The sequence below is a fragment of the Wyeomyia smithii genome, chromosome 3 (genome assembly GCF_029784165.1).
Source record: "Wyeomyia smithii strain HCP4-BCI-WySm-NY-G18 chromosome 3, ASM2978416v1, whole genome shotgun sequence".
Taxonomy (NCBI): domain Eukaryota; kingdom Metazoa; phylum Arthropoda; class Insecta; order Diptera; family Culicidae; genus Wyeomyia; species Wyeomyia smithii.
In genome coordinates this window covers 218,087,447-218,113,189 of record NC_073696.1, presented here as the reverse complement: position 1 = coordinate 218,113,189, position 25,743 = coordinate 218,087,447, and the positions used below count along the sequence as shown (strand labels likewise).

The 25,743-nt window shown below is 41.4% G+C and overlaps 1 protein-coding gene across 1 annotated transcript in view; it reads left to right on the top strand.

The window, feature by feature from the left end:
- Positions 1 to 6: 6 nt before the first annotated feature.
- The window catches only part of LOC129727184 (dynein axonemal heavy chain 5), a 47,349-nt gene continuing 21,612 nt past the window's right edge, over positions 7 to 25,743 (top strand). Inside the window, exons 1-4 of the mRNA XM_055684741.1 lie at positions 7 to 5,622; positions 23,427 to 23,583; positions 23,722 to 23,817; positions 23,886 to 23,942. Of these exons, the coding sequence (XP_055540716.1) occupies positions 86 to 5,622; positions 23,427 to 23,583; positions 23,722 to 23,817; positions 23,886 to 23,942 (5,847 nt within the window). The 5' untranslated portion in view covers positions 7 to 85. The remainder of the gene's footprint in view (positions 5,623 to 23,426; positions 23,584 to 23,721; positions 23,818 to 23,885; positions 23,943 to 25,743) is intronic.

The window sequence follows — 25,743 nt, the reverse complement described above, 5'->3', positions numbered from 1 at the left end:
TGCTTCAGAGGAGAAACCAGATTCGTCGATATTCGATTACTTCGTGTCGCCAATTGGCAGTTGGCAGTTGTGGAAAACTCTAGTGATGCCCTACGTCTATCCGGAGAACTCAACTCCGGACTATCTAAGCATTCTAATTCCGATCGTGGATAATGTTCGGATTGATTACCTGATCAATGTGATAGTGAAGCAGGAGAAAGCGGTTTTGCTGATCGGTGAACAAGGAACGGCAAAGACCGTTATGATGAAAAGCTTTATGAAAAAGTTAAACTCGGAAACGCACATGGGACGATCGTTCAACTTTTCGTCCGCTACCAGTCCCTATCATTTCCAGAAAACCATCGAAAGTTACGTTGAGAAGAGATTGGGTAACATGTTTGGACCTAGCGGTGGTCGGAAGCTTCTGGTTTTTATCGACGATGTCAATATGCCGCAAATCAACGAATGGGGCGATCAGATTACGAACGAGATCGTACGACAGACGATGGATATGAGAGGATTCTACAGTTTGGAGAAACCGGGCGAGTTTACGAATATAGTGGACGTCCAATTTGCGGGGGCAATGGGTTTACCCGGAGGTGGCCGAAGTGATATACCAGCGCGACTAAAGCGGCAGTTCAGTGTGTTCAACTGCAACATTCCTGATAATACGTCGATAGATACGATCTTCAGAACACTTGGGGAAGGTCACTATAATGTGAAACGAGGATTTTCGCTAGAGGTGCGAAAACTGGTAAAACGCTTAGTGCCTCTGACGCGAAATTTATGGCAACGTACTAGAGAGCAGTTGCTACCGACTCCAGCTAAATTCCACTACGTATTTAGCTTAAGAGATCTTTCCCGCATATGGCAAGGAATGATTGGAACCCTTTCGACGGTGATCACTTCCGAGGCAGTCCTGATATTGCTGTGGAAAAATGAATGTACCCGAGTGTTTGCGGATCGTTTTGTATCGATGTCGGACACGGAGTGGTTCCTGAACGAGATGCTGAAGGTATTGGAGGGGGATCTTGGGCCGGAATACAAGGACATGGCAGGATCTAGTCCGGTATTTGTTGACTTCATGCGAGATGCCCCGGAACCAACTGGCGAGGAAGGTGAAGAAACGGATATGGAACTACCGAAGGTATACGAACCAGTATCGGACTTCCAAATATTACGGGAACGCTTGAATATGTTCCTACTGCAGTTCAATGAAATGATACGTGGCACCGGAATGGATTTGGTATTTTTCCCGGACGCGATGCTTCACCTGGTAAAAATATCCAGGATCATTCGTCACCCGAGGGGAAACGTAATGTTGGTCGGCGTTGGTGGATCCGGTAAGCAATCGCTTACTAAACTTGCTTCGTTCATCGCCGGATACAAGACCTTCCAGATCAGTTTAACACGCTCCTATAACGTAGCAAACTTTCTTGAAGATTTGAAACTCTTGTACCGATCTTGTGGTGTACAAGGCAAAGGAACTACTTTTCTATTCACCGACATGGACGTTAAAGAGGAAAGCTTCCTCGAGTATCTGAACAACATACTGTCATCAGGGGTGATATCGAACTTGTTCAACAGAGACGAACAGACGGAAATAGTCTCAGAGCTGACACCAACGATGAAGCGCGAGAACCAAAAGAAGAACGTGACACAAGAAACTGTCATGGAGTACTTCCTCCAACGAGTCTGTCACCATCTTCATGTGGTCTTCTGCTTCTCTCCGGTCGGCGAAACTTTCCGACGCAGAGTTATGCGGTTCCCGGCGCTGGTTTCTGGTTGCACCGTTGACTGGTTCCAACCGTGGCCGAAAGATGCGTTGGTTGCAGTTGCCCGACACTTTCTAACTGACTTTTCCATCGAGTGCACAGCAGAGGTGAAGGATGAGTTAGTGAATGCTCTCGGAACTATACAGGACATTGTATCGATGACATCGACAGAGTACTATCAGCGGTTCCGTCGAGCAACGCATGTAACTCCCAAGTCGTACCTGAATTTTATAGGCGGGTATAAGAACATTTATACTCAGAAACACAAGGAGTTGTGCGACGGAGCGGAGAAGATGGACACTGGTCTGGAAAAGCTAGCCGAAGCATCGGAGTCGGTGGAGATTCTTAAAATAGATCTCGCTCACATGGAAAAGGACCTGGTGGAAGCATCCGCTAAGGCTGAGCGGGTACTGGTGGAAGTAACCGAGCGTGCCATGCAAGCCGAGGTATTCAAGAACCAAGTCCAGGTGGTAAAAGAGAAGGCTGAAGCGCTGGTACAGAATATTGCCGCCGAGAAAGCTTTGGCTGAGGAAAAACTAGAAGCGGCTAAACCGGCACTAGAAGAAGCTGAAGCTGCACTAAACACTATTAAGCCGGCCCACATTGCAACGGTTCGTAAGCTCGGCAGACCCCCGCATTTGATTATGCGCATCATGGATTGTGTGTTGATAATGTTTCAACGAAAGTTACACCCTGTAATTGCGGACACTAGTGCGCCTTCTCCGAAGCCTTCGTGGCAGGAGTCACTAAAAATGATGGCTAGCACCACCTTCCTGCTGCAGCTGCAAAACTATCCAAAAGATACGATCAACGATGAAATGATCGAGCACTTGCAGCCGTACTTCCGCATGGAGGATTATAACATGGACACTGCAAGAAGGGTGTGTGGCGATGTCGCTGGATTGTTATCTTGGACAAAAGCTATGGCATTCTTCCATGGCGTGAATAAGGAAGTGTTGCCTCTCAAGGCAAATTTGATGATGCAGGAAGCTCGTTTGAAGATAGCCATGGACGATCTGGCCGCTGCTGAGAATCAGCTGGCAGAGCGCGAAGCAGCCCTCCAGAAGGTCAAAGATCAGTATGATGCGGCCGTTTCGGAGAAGCAACGATTAACTGATGCTGCGAACAGTTGTTTGCGCAAAATGACCGCGGCAACTGCGCTTATCAATGGACTTGGCGGTGAAAAGGCACGCTGGACGCAACAGAGTAAGGAGTTTAAAATCCAGCTCGGCAAGCTAGTTGGTGACGTTTTGCTGGCGACCGGTTTCCTGTCCTATTGCGGCCCATATAATCAAGAATTTAGAGGAAATCTTTTCAAAACATGGATGAATATATTGAGAACTCGGACCATCCCGTATACGACAGGACTCAGTATCATCGGAATGTTGACAGATTCGGCTACCATTTCAGAGTGGAATCTACAGGGACTACCGAATGATGAACTATCAATACAGAATGCATTGATTGTAACTAAATCAAGCAGCTACCCGTTGCTAATTGACCCGCAGAGCCAGGGAAAGATTTGGATTAAATGCAAGGAGGACCAAAATGAACTTCAAATCACTTCGCTGAACCATAAATATTTCAGAACACATCTGGAGGACAGTTTGTCCTTGGGACGTCCACTACTTATTGAGGATGTTGGGATAGAACTGGATCCGGTTATCGACAACGTGCTGGAAAAGAATTTCATCAAGTCAGGTTCGATGGAAAAAGTGCTCGTAGGAGATAAAGAATGTGATGTGATGCCCGGTTTCATGTTGTACATTACCACAAAGCTCCCGAATCCTCCATTCAGCCCGGAAATTAGCTCGAAAACGTCGATTATTGACTTCACAGTGACCATGCGAGGGCTGGAAGATCAGCTACTCGGACGGGTGATTTTAATGGAGAAAGCTGACCTGGAGTCCGAGAGAGTACAGTTGTTCGAAAGTGTGATGAAAAATCAGCGCAGCATGAAGGAGCTTGAGGCTAATTTGCTACTTCGTTTGACATCCACAGAGGGTTCTCTGGTGGATGATGAGGCCTTGATTGAAGTGCTCCAGGAGACAAAGACAACCGCGGAGGATGTAAACCAGAAGTTGAAGATCGCCGAGGTTACCGAGAAGAAAATTATGATCGCCAGAGAGGAGTTTCGTGCCGTGGCAGCTCGTGGTTCGATTCTATACTTTTTGATCGTTGAAATGTCTAACGTTAATGTAATGTATCAAAACTCGCTAAAGCAATTCTTAATAATTTTTGATAACTCCATCACAAAGTCAGCCAAGAGTAACATAACAGAAGAACGCATTAATATTATTTTACGCTATTTAACCTACGAAGTTTGGGCTTTCACGAGTCGCAGTTTGTACGAGAGACATAAGCAGCTTTTCACTTTAATGTTGGCAATAAAAATTGATTACCAGAAGGGACACATTAGTCATGATGAATTTATGGCCTTCGTGAAGGGTGGTGCATCGTTGGATTTGAATGGAGTGACACCGAAACCTTTTCGATGGATTCTCGATGTAACTTGGCTAAACTTGGTTGAAATCAGCAAACTTAAAACTTTCCACGGGATATTGAAGAAAATCGAGTATAACGAGCGAGACTGGAGAGTCTGGTATGAAACAGAAAGGCCAGAATTAGAAGTGATTCCTTGTGAGTACGAGCATGACCTGGATGTTTTTAGAAAGCTGCTGCTGATTCGATCGTGGAGCCCAGATAGAACTATATCACAAGCTAGACGCTACATTGAGGTTTCACTTGGTAAGGAGTATGGAGAAATGCATATACTAGATTTGGAACAAACCTGGGTTGAGTCGGAACCAAGAACACCTCTAGTTTGCATACTGTCTATTGGTTCGGATCCGACAGTACAAATAGCGGCTCTTGCCAAAACCAAAGGCATACCTCTTAAGACGGTTTCTATGGGCCAAGGCCAAGAATATCATGCTCGTAAGCTTATGACGGATTGCATGTCTATAGGAGGTTGGCTACTGCTGCAGAACGTGCATCTCTCGCTGACCTTTTGTAATGAAATTATCGATATTCTTATTGAAACTGAACACGTTGCTGACTCGTTCCGCCTATGGGTTACTACTGAAACGCACCCACATTTCCCGATAGGTTTGCTACAAATGGCGATAAAATTCACCAACGAACCTCCGCAGGGTATTCGTGCTAGCTTGAAACGTAGTTATCTTTCCTTCACACAAGATTATCTTGATTACACTTCCGCGACTCAATGGCCACCGCTACTGTACACCGTCGCGTTTTTGCACTGCGTGGTCCAAGAAAGGCGCAAATTTGGGCCCTTAGGTTGGAACATACCATACGAGTTTAACGCGGCAGATTTCTCCGCTAGTGTGCAATTCATCCAGAATCATCTGGATGAGATGGATCCGAAGAAAGGAGTTTCGTGGCAAACGCTCTGCTATATGCTCGGTGAGGTTATGTACGGCGGCAGAGTAACAGACGACTTCGATAAGCGTCTGTTGACCACGTTTACCCAGGTTTGGTTCTCCGAGCATTTGTTAACACCAAGTTTTGAGTTCTACCGCGGTTATCGTGTACCGAATTCGCGCAACATTCAAACCTATATCGACTATATTAACCAGTTGCCGATAACGGATACGCCGGAAGTGTTCGGACTTCACCCGAATGCGGATATCACGTATCAGATCAACACCGCAAAGGGTATTTTAGATACAATTCTCAGCGTGCAACCGAAAGAAGGCGGTGGTGGTGGCGGAGAAACGCGCGAGTCCATCGTCTGCCAGCTTGCCAACGATATGCTGAGGAAGCTGCCCCCGCAGTATGTGGCCTTCGAGGTGAAGGAATCGCTAACAAGATTGGGTGCCCTGTTGCCAATGAACATTTTCCTCAGGTGAGTCTCAGCGGGGCCAGCCGATTCTGCTGCAGCTTCCGTTCTGATTCTGGGAATTAAACGGGTCACGCAAAAAAGCAGAATCGGCCAGTTACCGGGGAAGGTATTGTTGCAAATGAACAATTTGCGTGCTTGTCTTAGTAGTTTCAGATTCAAACTGTTTAGTTTAATAATATTGCTCTTTATTTTCCGATTTTCTGTTTTTTGCGGTTGTGCTTTCGATAATAGGGCCTATTACAGAAGACGAGGTGAGCTCCTCGCCTCGCCTCCAGTCACTGACGAGACGAGCAAAATGTTATATTGGGGAACGCTAGTGAAACTTAACTGGTGACAGCTGAGTCGAGTAGTTTCGCGGACGAGCTACTAACTCGCCGTTCACTTCGCCTTCTGTAATAGGGCTCTATAATTGAAACGCATTTTTTGTTACCCGATTGTCATTGTATTGTTACTCGATGTTTCCTTAAATGATTATGCATGAGGTAGATTCTGTGCAGTACTTTTAAGCTGTTTATGATTCACGAGTGTTTACAAATAAAGAAAAGTGGGGTAAAGTATGCACTTAGTGTTACGCAAAGCAAATTATATTAAAAGTATACAACCCTCTCCAGGCAAACATATTTTCCGATACTTGGTAACTAACAAGGCTCGGTAAAGAAGAGCAGAAGAGTTAAGCTTACAGAGAAGGGTAAAAGTTTAATCGGCCACTCACCACATTGACAAAAAATACCTTCCCTAACCGACCGTAAGGACGTAGCCGGCGCCATTATCGATCTATATGTAAGCGGAAGCTTACATGCCGATTTAACCGTCTGGTGAAGTAAGTGCGAAATGTACAGTTGTTCAAGCTCAAGTTCAGCTAAAGTATGTCTTTTAACCATGAATCAGTAGAGTGGATATTTTTCCTTGATAACAATGCATGATAATGGGAATGCGTGGCAGACATATCACTATTGATGGAAGTGATCGTCGTTGTCCTATCGCACCTTTTCTCCCAATTAGGCACTGAATTTCGTATGAAATGTATTACCTCATTAGGATTCGCAGACCAGACCTCAAAAGGTTCCAAAGTTCCTTTTCCAAAGGCTCTTATTCTGCGCTGTATTAGTGCACTGCAGTGGCAGAGCAAATGTTCTGCGGTTTCACATTCGAACCCGCAGAGACGACAAATTTCGTCATCTGACTGACCAATTTGTTTCAGGTGATGCTTACTTGGACAGTATCCTGTGAACAGTCCGGTAATTGTCCTTAGTCCCTTTTTATTTAAACTAAGCAATTGCTGGCTTTTCTTGACGCTTGGTTTTATAAAGCGTTTAGACTGGCGTAGCCCTACTGAGCATATCCAGTTCTCTTGTATTGTCCTATGTTCCCAGGTTTTCAATTCTGCTTTCAAGGCGCTTGATGACACCCCACAGAACGGTTCTGGACCCATGAAATCGGTACATGACCCCTGTCTAGCTAACGTATTGGCTTTTTCATTGCCTTCCACTCCGCAGTAACCAGGAACCCAGTATAACCATACTTGGTTCCTTTCTGCCAGTTGTTTCAGTGAAAGGATGCACTCCCATACTAGCTTAGAGGTACATGTGAAGGCTTTTAGTGCTTTTAGTGCTGCTTGGCTATCAGAAAAAAATGCATATGTTAGCATGCCTGTATTTTCTAGCCAAACAGACTTGTGCACATTCATAAATTGCAAATATTTCGGCCTGGAACACTGTAGGCCAACGGCCCATTGGTATCGAGATACTTATCCCAGGACCATTTATACCTGCTCCGGTTGAATCATTCATTTTTGAGCCATCTGTGTAAAAGACGACAGAGCCTTGTCGGATATTCGGGCCACCTTGTTCCCAAACTTCCCGTTCGGTCTCTATGATTTTGAAAGGTATTTCGAAGTTTGCTTCTGTATTCATCCAATCTTCGATACCTGGTATATGTTTGCTTAGCTGAAAATGTTTGAGGATTGCCAGCTGGCCTGTCTGATCTCCATCAGGTACTTTTTTTAGGCGTGTTAGTCTCAATGCACTTTTTTCCGCCTCTAGTTGTACTACCTGGTGGAGTGGTAATAGATGCAGAATTGCATCTAAGGCTTTCGACGGAGCACTTTTCATTACTCCTGTAATTGCATTACAAATTAGCCTTTGCAACTTGCCAAGCTTGTTCTGCGTTGACCTTTCTTTTGTTTTAGGCCACCACACTAGCGAGGCATACGTTATTCTTGGTCTTATTATTGCCTGGTACAACCAATAGATCATACTTGGCCTTAGGCCCCATGTTCTGCCAATAGCTTTGCTGCATGCCTGCTAATAGCTATGCTACGAGTGCCCTCTCGTAGCTTTACCGATGACATATTCAATATGTGCATTCCAGCTGAGTATCTGATCTAAAACTACTCCAAGATGTTTAGTCTCAGTGGAAAGCTGCAGTGTAGTCTCGCCCAGCTTCAGGCTCTCCAAGTTGTACCTTCTTCTCCGGGTGAAGGGAATAATGGTTGTTTTAGAGGGGTTAATGGTCAGCCCCTCTTGTCTGCACCATTCTAAAGTATAGTTTAGAGCTAACTGCATTCTCTCCGATACTGTACTGTCGAATTTTCCCCTCTCAAGAATCACAACATCATCGGCGAATCCGACAACTTCGAAACCTAGCTCAGTTAGGTTTCTAAGTAGCTGGTCTACAACCAATGACCACAGCAAAGGCGATAGAACTCCACCTTGCGGGCATCCCTTAGTTGTGTTCCTTGTAAGGGTAGTATTACCCAATACTGCAGTTATCTCACGACTTTTCAGCATGGTTTCAATCCATTTTGAGGTATATATATCAAACCCATGGTGTCCCATTGCGTTCAACATTGAGTGATGAGATACATTATCAAAAGCTCCCTCTATGTCTAAGAACTCAGCGAGTGCGATTTCTTTTGTATCTATAGATTTCGCTATTTTTGTCGTTAGCATATGTATTGCATCCACTGTTGACATGTTGCTTCGATATGCAAACTGATACCTACTCAGCGGAGAGGTTTTTAGGTACGTTGATTTAACGTGATAGTTAATTAGTTTTTCCATAATTTTTAACATAATGGAGGTTATACTAATTGGTCTGAAGGCTTTTGGAAGTGTTTTGTCGCGCTTCCCAGCCTTTGGTATGAAGATAACTCTCGTTTTTCTCCAGTTGGTGGGTATGTAATTATCTGTCAGGCTTGCCCTAAATATCTCGGTTATGAATGGAATTATTACCCTTCCACACCGTTGAAGCATTATTGGTAATAATCCATCCAATCCCGGGGACTTATAGGGCTCGAATGAGTCGATTGCCCATTCCACTTTCGATTCTGTGAAGATATCGCAGGCTATGTAATGCGCATTTGTCCTAGCGATAGTCGAACCAGCACATGGCGCATTTGAGTCCTGCGTTTCTTCTTCTAGAATGGATCGTGATCCTGGGAAATGTTTCTCCATCATAACATTGAGTGTTTCAAGAGAATCGGTAGTAAAAGTACCGTCGTCCTTCTTTATTCTGCCCAAGCCATTCGTGTGATCTTTGGCCAGGGCTTTGTGTACTCTTGCAGCTGAAGGGGTGCTTTCAATTTGTTCACACATTAATCTCCATCCCCTCTTGCGTGATTTCCTAATTTCTTTATTGTATTGCGTAAGGGACTCTCTATAAGCATCCCAATTTGAGGTTAACTTGGCTCTGTTGAACAACCTTCTAGTTAACTTCCTCAGTTTTTCTAGATTTTTGTTCTACCAAGGCGCGTCTTTGTTGGATACTCGCGTCTTGGTTGGACAGCTTTGGTTATAAAGGACTATGATTTAATTCGTAAATTTTTGTGATGAGTCCTCCAGTTTTTTTATTGTCTGGATTTGCCCTTCAAAGGTAGATTCATCACGAACTATTTTTGAATGAAAAAGCTCCCAGTTGGTTTTTCTAGGGTTTCTATAAATTTCCGTTACTAAGTCCCCTGCGTTATAGTCAAACAAAATTTGCTTGTGATCCGATGGAGAAATCTCATCAGATACATGCCAGTTGACGATTTTTTCCGATAGTTTAGCGCTCGATAAGGTTAGGTCGAGCATTTCTTGTCTAATTGCATTTACAAAAGTTGGATTATTACCTCGATTGCATATATCAATATTATTTGTTAGTATATATTTAAAAAGGCACTCACCTCTTTTGTTTATATCTGTGCTTCCCCATATTGTGTGATGGGCGTTTGCATCACACCCAACGATGAACTGCTTATTTTGCCTCTTGCAGTGTGCTATAAACTCCTGTACCACCCTGGGAGGGGCTTCTTCTAGTTCCCCTGGGAAGTAGGCGAAGGCCACCATTATTTCTGCTTTTACCCGTGTCGTTGGCAGTTCCACTTGCACAGCAACTATATCCCGTCCGATGAATTCTGTAATTGGCGTATAGTTGGTATTACTACTTACCAAAAGCGCTGCTCTTGGTGCATGCGCAGAATCATCATAAAGGAGCTTACCTTTATTTGTTGAAAGTCCTAAGACTTTATTTTTGTCTTGGACAATAGCCACGTTGATGTTTTCTTTGGTGAACCTGCGATAGAGGATTTCGCTTGCCCCTTTTGCATGATGCAGGTTCACCTGGATGAACTTAATGTTCTTGTCGTCCATCTCGGTACAGCTTTGCTCCCGGGGGCTTCTTTCGCTCCCCCTGCGTACGGTGATTATTCAAGGGTACCATTGAGTGCTTGTTTTGCTCTCCCTCAGGTGTGCTCCCTTGAACAGGCTGTTTACACCGGTTTTTGCTATCACTCGGTAGTGAAGGCAGAAAATTTTTCGGCGATTACAGCATTATTTGTGGATTCAGGCCTGGCGCTTTTGAAATTTCGACCAGCCCTGATTTTCCGCGGGTATATAATTCCGAATTTATAATTCAGTTTGTAGTTCCAATCAGCGATTTTTTTCGCTGACGCTTCGTCTACTGACAGGATAAGCTGCACATGATTCTTGATGGGCTTGCGCTTTAACACCCTCCAAGAATCAGTGGCAATGTCGTTATGGCCTTCAACCAGAGCCAATATGGTTTCATTGTCGTTTTTCTCACTTTTGGGAAAGAAGACAGCTAAAATTTCTGGTCTCGGGATAGATTCACTATCAACAACCATCAGATCAGCTGTTCCCATGGCTTGATACTCGGAACAATTCCTTTCAGCCAGTCTGCAGTTTCCTGGTTCTGGCACTCTATTACCATAAACCCGGACCTAAACCTGCAGTTGGTGAATTTGGGCTTGAATTGTTCCTTTTTCTTATCAACGACTATAGCCAGGATGGACTCTTCTACTAGTTCCATCATGGTAGTCGAGACATCGGATGGTCCTTAGGCATCAGTCCAACCTTGAACTGGCTAAGGACTTCAGTGTAGGTAGGAGGCGCTTTAGGTTTACCGACCGGGCCTCCATCCGCCTATTCACTGACTCCTTCCGAGTACCAGTGCATAGTGGTTCGAATTATATAGAAAAATTGTTGGAATAGATCTTACGCTTCAGGCTTGGCCAGAAATCCTCGATGGAACGCAACTTGGGGACGTTGGGCGGGTCCGCCAACTTGGGTACCACATCGATATCCAGCAGCTCCATCTCCTCCAACGATCGCTTCGAGTAGTGGGCCGACACCAAATCCGGCCAAAACACCGCGTCTTCGGCCTTTTGGTATTTCTTGATGAACGACGCAACTGCTAGCAGGCACTTTGTACTATAAATTTCTCCGTTCACGGCCAGCCCGGAACGAAAGAAGAGCAACTTTGACATCCCCTTCTCGGTGATTGTCAGCCACAGCCGCACCTTCTTGGGGAACTTGGTCTGTGAAATAAACTTTACCTCGGTGCTCACTTCCTTCGTGGGGGAGGTAAAATACGAAGTACCCTGCTAATCGTTGCCATCCATGGTGAGATGGGTCTCGTCGTCCATCACCACTGCCACGTCGCGATTCGCCGAGAAAATCGACTTGACCATCTTATTCAACCGCTGTCGCTGCGTCATTGCCTGCAGCTTCTAGACCAGTGGACGGGGCTGCCACTTCCTGACATGTATGTCCATGTTCTCCAGATACTTTTTCACTGTTTTACCGGATGCACCAACCTCCCGGCCAACTGCATGCAGCGATTTAGCCACTTTTCCCTCGGTCTTCCTCTTCAGCATCCTTTGAAGCTTCTTGTCGCTCAGGGTCGTTGGCCGTCCGAAATCGGGCTTTCTTTCGATGATCTGATCGTTGTCCAATAGTGTCAAGATGTTGTAGATGCCGTGACGGGCATACCCGGCGTCCACAAAGTGCCGCACGATGTCCGTTTTTGACGCGGCGGGGAACTGTTCTTTGAACGCGCACACTTCTGAACGGAGTAGCTTCACTTTTTTCGCCATCACAGTTAGAGTTTGACTGATGGAGCTGTCATTTTCTTTTTGCTAACTCATGGGTTACTATGATTGATGATGCGTGAGTAATTTCATCAGTGCGATTAAAGGTAAACCCACGAAAAATTAGCAGTTTTTTTTCCATTTTTTTTACCGCAAACGTTAATGCCTGAAAACTTTATTAGTTTCCGCATTTGTTCTTCTTTCGACGCCATTTTCGACTAGAGGTAAGCAAAACTCATGAATTCAGAAAGAGCAAGCAACCGTGCATCACACTGTGAAATATTTCATTAGTTGATGAAATGTGTCAAGAGGTAAATGTTTTAGGGGTGTCCAGCTTTTAACGCGAACAAGCCTTATATTAAAATCATGATTATTGAAGTGTCACATTCGATTGATTTTTCACTACAACTTATCCTAAAGTTGAAGAATATTTTGTAGATACAAAAAAATATAATGCAGATACAAAATTTAAATCGAAAATATGAGCAAAACATAAAAGTATGTTCAGTTTAGAACAAAACTCGTATTGTATAGTTTTCATAACATAGGATTAGCAGCCTGTATGTGGGTAAATATAGGTTTTGATATCTTCTTACTTTAAAATTCCGAAAATCGATTCTCCGAGTTATTATTTTTCTGAAACATTGAGATTAGTCACGTTAATAGACTGCTAAACGAGAATCGATTATGCAATTACCTATATAAGGTTCTTTTTATTAGGAAAGCTCAAAGACGAGCTTATTCATCTACATCCGCTTGATTATTGAATTTAACTTCAGCTTTGACAAACGCTTGGTAACACTAACAAGAATCGGTTCATTATATTATTCTTCCTTTTATTATATGTTTTGTCCAGAAAGAAGTAAATTGCGTTATATGTTCATAATCTTGTCAAAATGCACCTCAAATAGTTATTGTTGATTGAAATAACAACAAAAAATATTTGTTAGGTAAATTTGAATCTCGAATTTGATTCCGGTTGGTGTATAAAGTTGTTTTTCTTAAATTTTTATTTCCCCAAATGTTATAATTGAGCAATTCTCGCTGAAACCGTCCCACTGGTGACATGAGGTCTTTCAAAAAGGATATTTTTATGTCTAAATGATTGAAAGTAGCGAAAAAATGAGAAAACATTGCATTGAGCATTGAGTTTACCTTGTCATTCTGGTCGCTTTTCAAAATCGACCTTCAAACAGTACAAGGCATGACGTGCGGCCAATATCAAATCATGTTGAGCCTGTGGTGTGTGTCTGTGTATAGTGTATATTAGGGGCCATCCATGTTCCACGTGGACAGATTTTCAAGGATTTTGTAAACCCCCCCCCCCCCCTCCCTCCCAACTTCTCATATAAATTCTCAAAATTTTGTATGGACCGTGAATCACACAAACCCCCTCCCCAAGGTTGTCCACGTGGAATGTGGATGGCCCAATGCCTGTGTGACTTTGTGTCTGTTCACAAATTACGTAAAGCAAAAAATCGTATCTGTTTCACACCCTCGCTCCTCCTTGAGTAATTTGTGATTAAGCTTCTCTACAATTTTTTTGCTAGAACAAAGTTTGATCCCTTGTACAGAGGACAGTTTTCGCGTGTTTAGTAATTAAACAAATTAATGTTAGATTTTGTTTTTGCTACTGTTCTATACTGTTGTTTTCATGCATTAAACTACTATCAACAAACTTAGGTATGGTATACCAAGGTGTAGTATGAATCAAGTATATCCCGAGTAATCTGGAGAAGATTTGCGTATGTCAGCATAAATAAAGTAAGAGTAGAATCATCACTTTTTTGATCCCTAGCAAATTCTTATCGACGGAAAGGGTACATTTGCTACCTAACGAAATTCAGCCAATTGACTAAAGGCCATTCAAAAACTACGGTGCGTGGGTGCACTTACTACCTGTGAACTAGGAATACTGACTGTCCACATCATACGGACACCACAGGCTCAGTATATTGCGTTGATTTGATATTGGACGCGCGTCATGCGTTGAACTGTTTGAAGCTCGATTTTGAAAAGTGACCAGAATGACAAGATAACCTCAATGCTCACCTAATATTTTGAGTATATCTTAAAGCATTTTTTCTCAGCTATCTAATGTGATGTCAAATTTAAAATCGGTGGTTGAGAACTTACTCAAAAACACGTTTTTCTGATGAAATCCAAGATGGCGGACAATTTTTTTCTACTTCAAATGAAAGCTCTATTATTCCTCTTGAAAACGATGTGTTGGTTGCAGGGGGTTCAATGACACATTCAAGAGAAATAAATCGATCAAAAGGTCAAGAATTGCTCAAAAATCAATTTTTGTAAAAACCGTTTAACCGATTTGTGCCCGAGGGGTCCATCAATATGAACTAACCAAAGTGGTTTTCTCATTTTTTCGCTACTTTCAATCATTTAGACATAAAAATATCCTTTTGGAAAGACCTCATGTCACCAGTGGGATGGTTTCAGCGAGAATTGGTCATTTGTGGTAATTGTGGTAAAAAATAAACAAAAAATGCCGATTTTTCATGGGTTTACTTTTAGTCGCACTGACGAAACTACTCACGCATCACCAATCATAGTAACCCATGAGTAAGCAAAAAAAAAATTGACAGCTCTATCATTCAAACTCTAACTGTGACGGCGAAAAAAGTGAAGCTACTCCGTTCAAAGAATGGTACCCCGCCGCGTCAAAAACGGACATCGTGCGGAACTTTGTGGATGCCGGGTATGGCCGTTCCGGCATCTACAACATCTTGACACTATTGGACAACAATTAGAGCATCGAGAGAAAGCCCGGTTTCGGACGGCCAACGACCCTGAGCGACAAGAAGCTTCAAAGGATGCTGAAGAGGAAGACCGAGGGAAAAGTGGCTAAATCGCTGCATGCACTTGGCCGGGAGGTTGATGCATGCGGTAAAACAGTGAAAAAGTATCTAGAGACCATGTTTGTCACATGTCAGGAAGCGGCAGTCCTGTCCATTGGTCTCGGAGCTGCAGGCAATGACGCAGCGACAGCGGTTGAATATGATGGTCAAGTCGATTTTCTCAGCGATTCGCGACGTGGCAGTAGTGATGGACAACGAGACCTATCTCCCTGGATGCCAACGATTAGTAGGACACTTCGTATTTCACCTCTCCCACGAAGGAAGTGAGCACCGAGGTGAAGTTTCTTCCACAGACCAAGTTCCGCAAGAAGGTGCGGCTGTGGATGACAATAAGCGAGAAAGGGATGTCAAAGTTGCTCTTCTGTCGCTCCGGGCTAGCCGTGAAAGGGGAAATTTATAGTACGTAGTGCCTGCCAGAAGTTGTGTCGCTCATCAAGAAATACCATAAGGGTGAAGGCACGGTGTTTTGGCCAGATTTGGCGTCGGCCCACTACTCGAAGCGATCGATGTGGTACCGAAGTCGGCGAATCCGCCCAACTTCCCCCAGCTGCGTCCCATTGAGAATTTCTGGGCAAACTTGAAGCGCAAGATCTATTCCAACAATTTTGGCGCGAAAACGAAGGAGGAATTAATAAAAAAAAAACGAAGAAAGAGCTTAAAAGCATGCCTACACGCATGTTTTCGTCTGCCATGACAAATCTTCCGATTAACTGCCGGAAGGCCACTCGTAAGGGCGTAGATTTTTTTTGCAAATAAGATAATATAATTACCATTAATGAGATATTTATCCAACTCAATTATCTGTCTTAGTTTTTGCCTTTCTCCTAGAAAGGTATAGCAAACACTGGAAAAACCAAAGGTATAAAAGTAATCCCAATGGCCGAATGTCATATACCACTCGACTCAGTTCGACGAACTGAGCATTTTCTGTATGTATGTATGTATGTATGTGTGTATGTGTGTGTGTGTGTGTGTGTGTGTGTGTGTGTGTATGTGCAACTTTTTTTTCTCACTCACTTTTCTCAGAGATGGCTGGACCGATTTTCATGAAATTAATTGCAAATTAAAGGTCTAGTTGTGCCATAGGTTGCTATTAAATTTCATTGTAATCGGATTTTTAGTTCGGAGGTTATGTATCAAAATGTAAAAATCACGAAACATCAATATCTCAGAAACCACACATCCGATTTCAATAAAACTGGTTGAAAATGATTGGGCTGTCTCCAAAACTCTAAACTCTTAAATTTCGTAATGATTGAACATATGGTTCAAAACTTATGTAAAGAAAAGTTATCCTGAGGTTGTTTAAACTCACTCATTTTTCTCAGAGATGGCTGAACCGATTTTCACAAAATTAGTGTCAAATGAAAGGTCTAGTTGCCCCATAGGTTGCTATTGAATTTCATTGTAATCGGATTGTAACTTTGTCCGTTGTTAATGAAAATGTGAAATCACATAATGAAAGTAAACATATTGACTTTCTCCTAACGATCACTGGCTAATTAAAAGGTAGAAAAGTGATCCCAATTTCGATCCAGTTCGATGAACCGAGCATTTTCTGCATGTATGCATGTAGAGGTGTACATGTGTGTGTGTGGGTGTGGGTGTGTACGTGTGTTTACCTTTTTGCCTTTCTCCTTAAAAGGTATAACAATCACTGCAAAAACTAAAGGTATAAAAGTGCTCAAAAGGGCCGAATGTCGTATATCACTCGACTCAGTTCGATGAGCTGAGCATTTTCTGTATGTGTGTGTATATGTGTGTGTGTGTATGTAACGGTCGCCGAATCTCACTCAATTTTCTCAGAGATGGCTGGACCGATTTCAATGAAATTAATTGTAAATGAAAGGTCTATTTGCCCCATAAGACCTATTGAATTTTATTGTAATCGGATTTTTAGTTAAGAGGTTATGTATCAAAATGTAAAAATCACGAAACATCAATATCTCAGAAACTACACAACTGATTTGAACAAAGTTAGTTTCAAATGAACGGGCTACCTTAAAAACCTTTAACTTTTGAATTTTATGAAGATTGAACATGTGGTTCAGAAGTTATGGAAAGAAACGTGTTCTGGAGACTATTTATTCTCACTCATGTTTCTCAGAGATGGCTGGACCGATTTTCATAAAATCAGTGTCATATGGAAGGACTTGTTGCCCCATAAGTCCCCATTGATTTTTTTTTTGCAAACGGATTATTACTTTGCCTGTTATGTTAAAAAATGTGAAATCCAGCTATGATAAGAAACATATTCCGAAGACTACATAAACTCACTCACTTTTCTCAGTGATGGTTGAACCGATTACCACAAAATTAGTGTCAAATGAAAGGTCTAGCTGCCTCATAACACCCTATTGAATTTTGCTGTAATTGGACTGTAACTTCGTCTGTCGAAATGTGAAAATCACGAAACTTCATTATCTCAGAAACTACACAATCGATTTGAACAATGTTGATATCAGATGAACGGGCTAGTTAAGGGTTAACTGATGAATTATGATTGAACTAGTGGTTTCAAAGTTTGGCTGCCCTATACGTTCCCTTTTCATTTGATTATAATCGAACTTAAGCAACCGTTATGTATTAAATTGTCAAAACAACGAAGGTCTATTATCTCAAGTATTACACGACTTATTTGAACATAACTAATGTCAAACGAACGAGTCATCTCTCAAATTTACAACTAACAAACTTCATAACAATTTGATATGTGGTTCAAAATTTTTGGAAAGGAAAAAAAATTCAAAGACTATTTAAAACTATACCTGCAGTAATCAATATATATGGCTTCAACATGTTTTAAATGTGGTATCGTACTATTTGAACGTTGCCGGTATCACTCGTTAATGAATTGTTCGAAATTAAGAGTCATTTCTTTTATTTCGCTATTTTTTAAGCACTAACATTACGTAAAATTTTATATTTTACACTTCAATTACAACATCAATATTTTAGAACTCAAAGTGTGAATATACTTTTATTGGATTTAAGCATTCATGTTAATAGATTTTTACAAATAATAAATTTGAATGAGAAAGGCTGAGTCTGATCGCTAGGTGGATTAATTTAGGTTTTTTCATCACCATCTGGAAACAGTTCATTTTTGCCTTTCTCCTAGAAAGGTAAAGCAATCACTGGAAAAACCGAAGGTATAAAAGTGGTCCCAATGGCCGAATGTCATATACCACTCGACTTCTTTCGACGAACTGAGCATTTTCTGTATGTATGTTTTTATGTGTGTATGTGTGTATGTGTGTATGTGTGTGTGTATGTGCAACTTTTTTTTCTCACTCACTTTTCTCAGGGATGGCTGGACCGATTTTCATGAAATTAATTGCAAATGAAAGGTCTAGTTGCGCCATAGGTTGCTATTGAATTTCATTGTAATCGGATTTTTAGTTTAGAGGTTATGTATCAAAATGTAAAAATCACGAAACATCAATATCTCAGAAACCACACAACCGATTTCAATAAAACTGGTTTTAAATGATTGGGCTGTCCCCAGAACCCTTAACTTTTGAATTTTGTTATGATTGAACATATGGTTCAAAAGTTATGTAAAGAAAAGTTATCCTGAGGTTGTTTAAACTCACTCATGTTTCATTTTTCAGTGATGGCTGAACCGATTTTCACAAAATTAGTGTCAAATGAAAGGTCTAGTTGCCCCATGGGTTGCTATTGATTATCATTGCAATCGGATTGTAACCGTGTCCGTTGTTCATAAAAATGTGAAATCACATAATGAAAGTAAACATATTGACTTTCTCCTAACGATCACTGGCTAATTAAAAGGTAGAAAAATGATTGAAATGGCCGAATGTCATATACTACTCAACTCAGTTCGACGAATCGAGCATTTTCTGCATATATGCATGTATAGGTGTATATGTTTGTGTGTGGGTGTGTACGTGTGTATGTGCACCTTTCTTTCGCACTCACTTTTCTCAGAGATGGTCTGACCGATTCTTTCTATCTTGGTGTCAAATGAAGGGTCTATTTGCCGCTTAGGTTGCCATTGAATTTCATTGTAATCAAACTTTTAGTTTTGGCGCTGCGTCAGAATGTGAAAAACGCTCTTATATGCCAGAAGCTATGAACATAGTTGAATTCAAATTAATGGGCTTTTAAACCCTTAAACAATGAATTTCATAATGTTTAAACATGTGGTTTGAAAGTTATAGAGAGAAACGTAACCCGCAGACTGTTTGAAACTATAGCTACGACCAAAATATGTGGCCTCAACATCATTTAAATTTGATATTGTACTATTTCAATGTTTGCGGCCTCGTTCGGGATTGAAGTTGAAATTAAAAGTCATTTCTATCATTTCACTTTTTGCCTTTCTCCTAGAAAGGTATAGCAATTACTGCAAAAACTAAAGGTAAAAAAGTGCTCAAAAGGGCCGAATGTCGTATACCACTCGACTCAGTTCGACGAGCTGAGCATTTTCTGCATGTGTGTGTGTGTGTAACGCTCTCCCAATCTCACTCGATTTTCTCAGAGATGGCTGAATCGATTTCAGTGAAATCAATTGCAAATGGTCTAGTTGCCCTATAAGACCCTATTGAATTTTATTGTAATCTGATTTCTAGTTTAGAGGTTATGTATCAAAATGTAAAAATCATGGAACATCAATATCTCAGAAACTACACAACCGATTTGAACAAAATTGGTTTCAAATGAACGGGCTACCTAAAAACCCTCAACTTTTGAATTTTATGAAGATTGAACATATGGTTCAGAAGTTACAGAAAGAAACGTGTTCTGGAGACTGTTTAATCTCACTCATGTTTCTCAGAGATGGCTGGACCGATTTTCATAGAATCAGTGTCATATGGAAAGTCTTGTTGCCCCATAAGACCCTAATGATTTTTATGGCGAAGGGATTATTACTTTTCCTGTTATGTTTGAAAATGTGAAATCCAGCTATGAAAAGAAACATATTCTGTAACTACTTGGGCTCACTCACTTTTCTCAGAGATGGTTGACCCGATTTTCACAGAATTAGTGTCAAATGGAAGGTCTAGCTACCTCATAACACCCTATTGAATTTTGCTGTAATCGGAATGTAACTTCGTCTGTAATGTATCGAAATGTGAAAATCATGAAACTTCATTATCTTAGAAACTACACAACCGATTTGAACAATATTAATATCAGACATGGGCGCAACTAAGGAAAATTTCTAGGGGGGGCTAGTTTTCATGTATGTCATTTTAAAAGAGAGAAAAAAGAGTTTGAATATACTTTTTTAATGACGCTCAAAATAGTATCGTAAGAGCAGAACAAATCACTTCGGGATAGAATCTCCAAAGATGTACTGAATATCTTGAACACATCGTCAACGCCAAGCTCTTTCAGCAACAATGATTCGATATTGAGGAGAGCTAGATTTGGTAAACGGCTGGGCAGTGCTTTTTAACAGTTCACCCGTACTATTTAGAATAAAATAGACCCCAGTGAGGTTCAAGGCATAATGCTCTATTCCTACCTCCACGTGGTACCGACTGGGATACGAGCAACCAAGGAAAAACCGGTGGGGTAGTTGTTCTCCTTAGAGAGGCTAGGGGCGGCTCCCCACAGGCTAGGGGCGGCTCAAACAGCGACTGATCCGGACCGGACGGTTGAACTATGAAATACGGTGTCTCGCATCGCAGCCCTAGTAAGGCAGCATACTAAAATAAACATACTACGGAGAATCAAGAATTCAAAACGAACCGGAACAATCGGCAATGACCCAGCCGACGAAATAAGGACGACGATTAGAAGCTCAGTACATGTAACAGTAGATCGCTTAACGACCCGTCGACCGGATTCTGCTGGATCAGCTAGAACCCCGCCACTTCGACATCGTTGCGCTCCAAGAGCTTTGCCTGAAAGGGAGAAGGTACGGTGGATTTGTGGCCGCAAGGCACAGTACCACCAAAGCGGCAGGCAATCAGCGACAGGTTGGGTTTGTTGAAAATTAAAGGCCGGTTCCACAACTACACTATTCCCAATGTGCACTGCCCTCACGAAGGAAGACCTGATGCAGGGAAAGAAGCGTTCTACGCACAGCTGGAGAAACTCTACGATAGCTGCTCGCGTAGAGATATCAAGATCATCGTTGGGGACATGAACGGAAGGATAGACTTATATAAGCCGGTTATCGGCCCGCACAGCCTGCTATGCACCAACTTCGCAGCTGCCCGCGGATTAGCAGTCCAAAGTCCCTTCTTACCTCGACCAACGTACATCAAAACAAATTGACCACGTTCTCAACGACGGCCCGTTCTCCTCAGACATTACAAACGTACGCACCAATCACGGTGATGATCGGACATGACCACTTCGATACAAAAAACTACAAAACCCTGATAACCGGTAGTCCTCTACGGAAGTCCTTTTGATATTTTCGAACAGAAGGTGCCTATCGGCGAACAGAAGGTGACTATCTACGGTGGAGCACAAGCGGACGACGGATAATGGCTACAGCGCATGAACCATGAGCTACAAGCGCTGCTTGGAGAGAACCCCATTGCACACCTGGCGAAAAACAATAGGTTGCGGTGGGCCGGTCACATCGTAAGAATGCCGGACGACAACCAAGTGAAATCACTTCTCTTTAGCAACCCTACCGGCACAAGAAATTAAGGGGCGCAGCGTGCATGATTGCTCGACCAGATTGAAAGAGACTTGCGAGTGGTGAGACGTCTGGGTAACTGGTGAAACACAGCCCAAAACCGAGTAAACTGGCGACTTCTTGATACAGCACGAGTTACTAAAGCTCTCGTCTGACTGGTAAGGTGAGTAAGAGAGCAAGGGTTGATAATCGATCCTGGGTGCAGAACTAGTTCTTAGCCAATGAATGACGACATCTCAATTTGTGTTGATTTTGATGCTCTGATAATTAGTATGGAATGTATATATATTGACAATCATTCTCTGGGAAATTCTAGGGGGGGCTAAACACGTTCTAGGGGGGACTTCAGCCCCCCCTAGTCCCCCCCCCCCCCCGTAGTTGCGCCCATGATATCAGATGAACAGGCTAGTTAACGGTTAACTGATGAATTATGATTGAACACGTGGTTTCAAAGTTTGGCTCCCCCATACGTTCCTTTTTCATTTGATTGTAATCAAACTTAAGCAACCGTTATGTTTTAATTTGTAAAACAACGAAAGTCTATTATCTCAAGTATTACACGACTTTTTTGAACATAACTAGCGTCATACAAACGAGTCATCTCTCAAACTTACAAATAACAAACTTCATAAAAATTTGATATACTGTTCAAAAGTTTTGTAAAGAAAAGAAATTCAAAGAATATTCAACACTATAGCTGCTTTGAACAATATATATGGCCTTAACATGATTTAAATGTGGTATCGTACTATTTGAACGTTCCCAGTATCGCTCGTGATCAAATTGTTCGAAATTAAGAGTCATTTCTTATATTTCGCTACTTTTGAAGCACTAACATTACGACAAATTTCATATTTTATACTTTAATTACAACATCAATATTTTAGAACCCAAAGAGTGAATATACCTTTTTGGATTTTAGCATTCATGTAAATCTATTTCTACAAATAATAAGTTTGAATGAGAAAGGCTGAGTCTGACTGCTAGGTGGATTAATTTAGGTTTTTATAGCAAACGTTAAACAATGATAATTAACCGGTGTGGATTATTCGTCAGTACCGTTTACGTAGTTCACAAGATACCAAAATGTACAAAGTACACTTGCACTACTGGTTGCACGACCGGTTGCATTAAAAACGCAATCAATATTAATAGCTACTATTGTAACTGTTGTGCACTTTTATTCGCGGGGTGATATCGTTTGATGTATTGTGATATGCAGTAATATTAACGGCTTATCAGCACGTACCCATTCATGCTATTATTTTGTGCAGCCAATAAAAAGAAGAGTTGGGCGAAGTTATAATCTCCGTGGGACCGCCAGTCACGTAAATGAGTGATGAATGACATTTGTGCTCTGTGACATCTATTCTCTTGATTATCTTTTAAATAAATATAGCACCTTTTACCCGGGTAATTTGTTATTGTACAAATGTTGCATTATTGTACCTTAAGTTGAACTTGTCTCACTTGTTTTGATTAGTAAATCTACAGTTTGATGTTTTACTTTACAGAAAAGTTCAAATAGTATTAATACTGCATGCAATTTAATTTAAAATTAGATTAATCTGTGAAAATGTTTTATTTGTCGAATAAAAACAAATAATTCTTCACGATAATAAGTAATATAAGTGATCCTATTGGTAGTTACGTAATCGAGTTTTTCTTATCGATTACTAAAGTACATAGTTTTGTTTGGACTAACCTGCATTCGCATGGCAGGCAACAACTTCTTGCAAAAACCCCTAATTGACACACGTTTAATGAAGCTGGAGTCTTAAGCGTAAACAAGCCAACCAACAAACCGCTACACAATCTAGCGGACGCAGTTCTGCTTCACCCGCTTTTCTATCGGCCGCCAATCAATTTGTGGTTGTCCATTACGGGCTAATCAGGACACGACCTACTAAAAGCCAGAACCGCTCTCTGATTACAGACAGGAAATTGACCGAATGCAACGGGTCATCAACACCGTGTACACCAACCTGTGCGACCTGAAGCTAGCCATCGACGGGACGATCGTGATGAGCCACTACCTGCGGCAGTCGCTGGATGCCATGTACGATGCACGCATTCCGGAAAAATGGCAGAAGGTACAGTTTTATTGACCGGGGGAAAACTCTTAACATGCAAACAAGGCCGAGATGCCTTGGGAGGTTTTTTTTTATGTTTCGTTATAGTATATCAATTGATGGTTATTATCTGTTCATTCATTTCATTTTACCACAAAGTTATCATGGGAGTCCACAACGTTAGGTTTCTGGTACACGGAACTTCTAGAAAGAAACCAGCAATTTCGGGCTTGGATTAATAACGATCGGCCAAAGGTGAGAAATTTTGAACTTAATTCCGGTAAATAACTTATTTTTGAATGTTTTACATCAAAACAATACAGGTATTTTGGATGACAGGATTCTTTAACCCGCAAGGTTTCTTGACCGCCATGAGACAGGTGAGTAACATGATTGATTTTTTCAAGAATATTTTCTTCGAAAAAGCGGATCATCATAAAAGATTATTAGTGTATTTTATCACAAATCTGTAGCAAATCAAATAAAGCATTAGACATTAGAATAATACTAACATAAATTGATTTGACAGCAAGATATTTTATTTGTTTCCGTCTCAACAAATAACCAATCTCTGTTTCTCAATGCAAATCAATCATAGTCAGTGGAAGTCACGCAAATGAAAAGAAAGAAACATTAAGTTGTCTTCCTGGGCGTCAATGATTGGCATTTAAATAGACAAACGATAGATGCTGTGAAAGCCGGCTAAGATTTGTCCGTTCTTATTTGTATCTTCGTCAGTCTTAAAATATATGAACATAATAAAAAAAATTATCTCTAATTTTCGAATTTTTCAACGGCCATAAGACCTTTTATCACAAAAAAACTTTTTTTTGCGTCACGATGAATGATTTCAGCAAAATAAAAAGTAGGAGGGTGGTATTCAAGACACGACCGCATGACGTTGACTACCGTATTCTTATATTCCATTAAAACAAATAGTAGAGGGAATTGCAACTCCAGTATTTGTTGCAATTTTATCTAACAGTGCATTTCTGAATGCTGAATACTAGAAGAATGGATCTCTCTTATTTAATCGCTGTCATTTCATACATACCGCATGACGTAGGACTCTATATTTTTCATCTAACAGTGCTTTCTTATTTGCTGACATTAGAGCGCTTTGAACAATAATTAATAAATAATATAAATGACATATATGGATGAAACCTTATTTATATTGGCATCCCCGCTTTCCAGGTATTCAAATTAGAAAAGCATTTGTTCGTAGTTTAAAATATGTCACTGGTGCGGTTTTGGAATCAAAATGATGGGGTGAAATGTTCGAACGGTATGTTTATACCAAGGCTTCGTCAGATAAATAAAAAGAAGGAGGGGCTACATAGGTGATGGAATGGTAAGGAAAAATTTTTCTTGAAAGCTGCGCTGGCCGCTGTCGTAATATTAACACCAACACAAACATGCATTTATGCAAGCTTTTTTCCGCTTGCAGCATCATTTGGTAAAACAGAAAATTCAATTAGCCGCTTCTGTAACAAAATTTCGAGGCACCAAAAGGGGCCAGGTGCCGAATATATTTTTGTTTTTGGTTAGTCCGTCCAGAATTCCAGCCATTTTAGTATTTTGCAGTCCCATTTATTACTAACAGCCACCAGCATAACGAGTAAAACCGGCACGAGATGACCGGTACTCTTGTCTTTCCTCCTTTCAGCTGCTATCACCTAGCGTCCGCATGTCGCTGGTGCAGTTTTGGAATCAAAATGATGGGGCGCCGGCCGCTGTCGTAAAATTAACACCAACAAAAAGATGCATATTTGCAAGGTTTTATCCGCTAGCAGCAGCATTTTGTAATAAAACAGAAAATTCAATTAGCCGCTTCTGTAACAAAATTTCGAGGCACCAAAAGGGGCCAGGTGCTTAGTAATGAAACTGATGGGGTGAAATGTTCGAACGGTACGTTTTATACCAAGGCTTCGTCAGATAAATAAAAAGAAGGTGGGGCTACATAGGTGATGGAATGGTAAGGAAAAATTTTTCTTGAAAGCTGCGCCGGCCGCTGTCGTAATATTAACACCAACACAAACATGCATTTTTGCAAGACTTTTTCCGCTATCAGCAGCATTTGGTAAAACAGAAAATTCAATTAGCCGCTTCTGTAACAAAATTTCGAGGCACCAAAAGGGGCCAGGTGCCGAATATATTTTTGTTTTTGGTTAGTCCGTC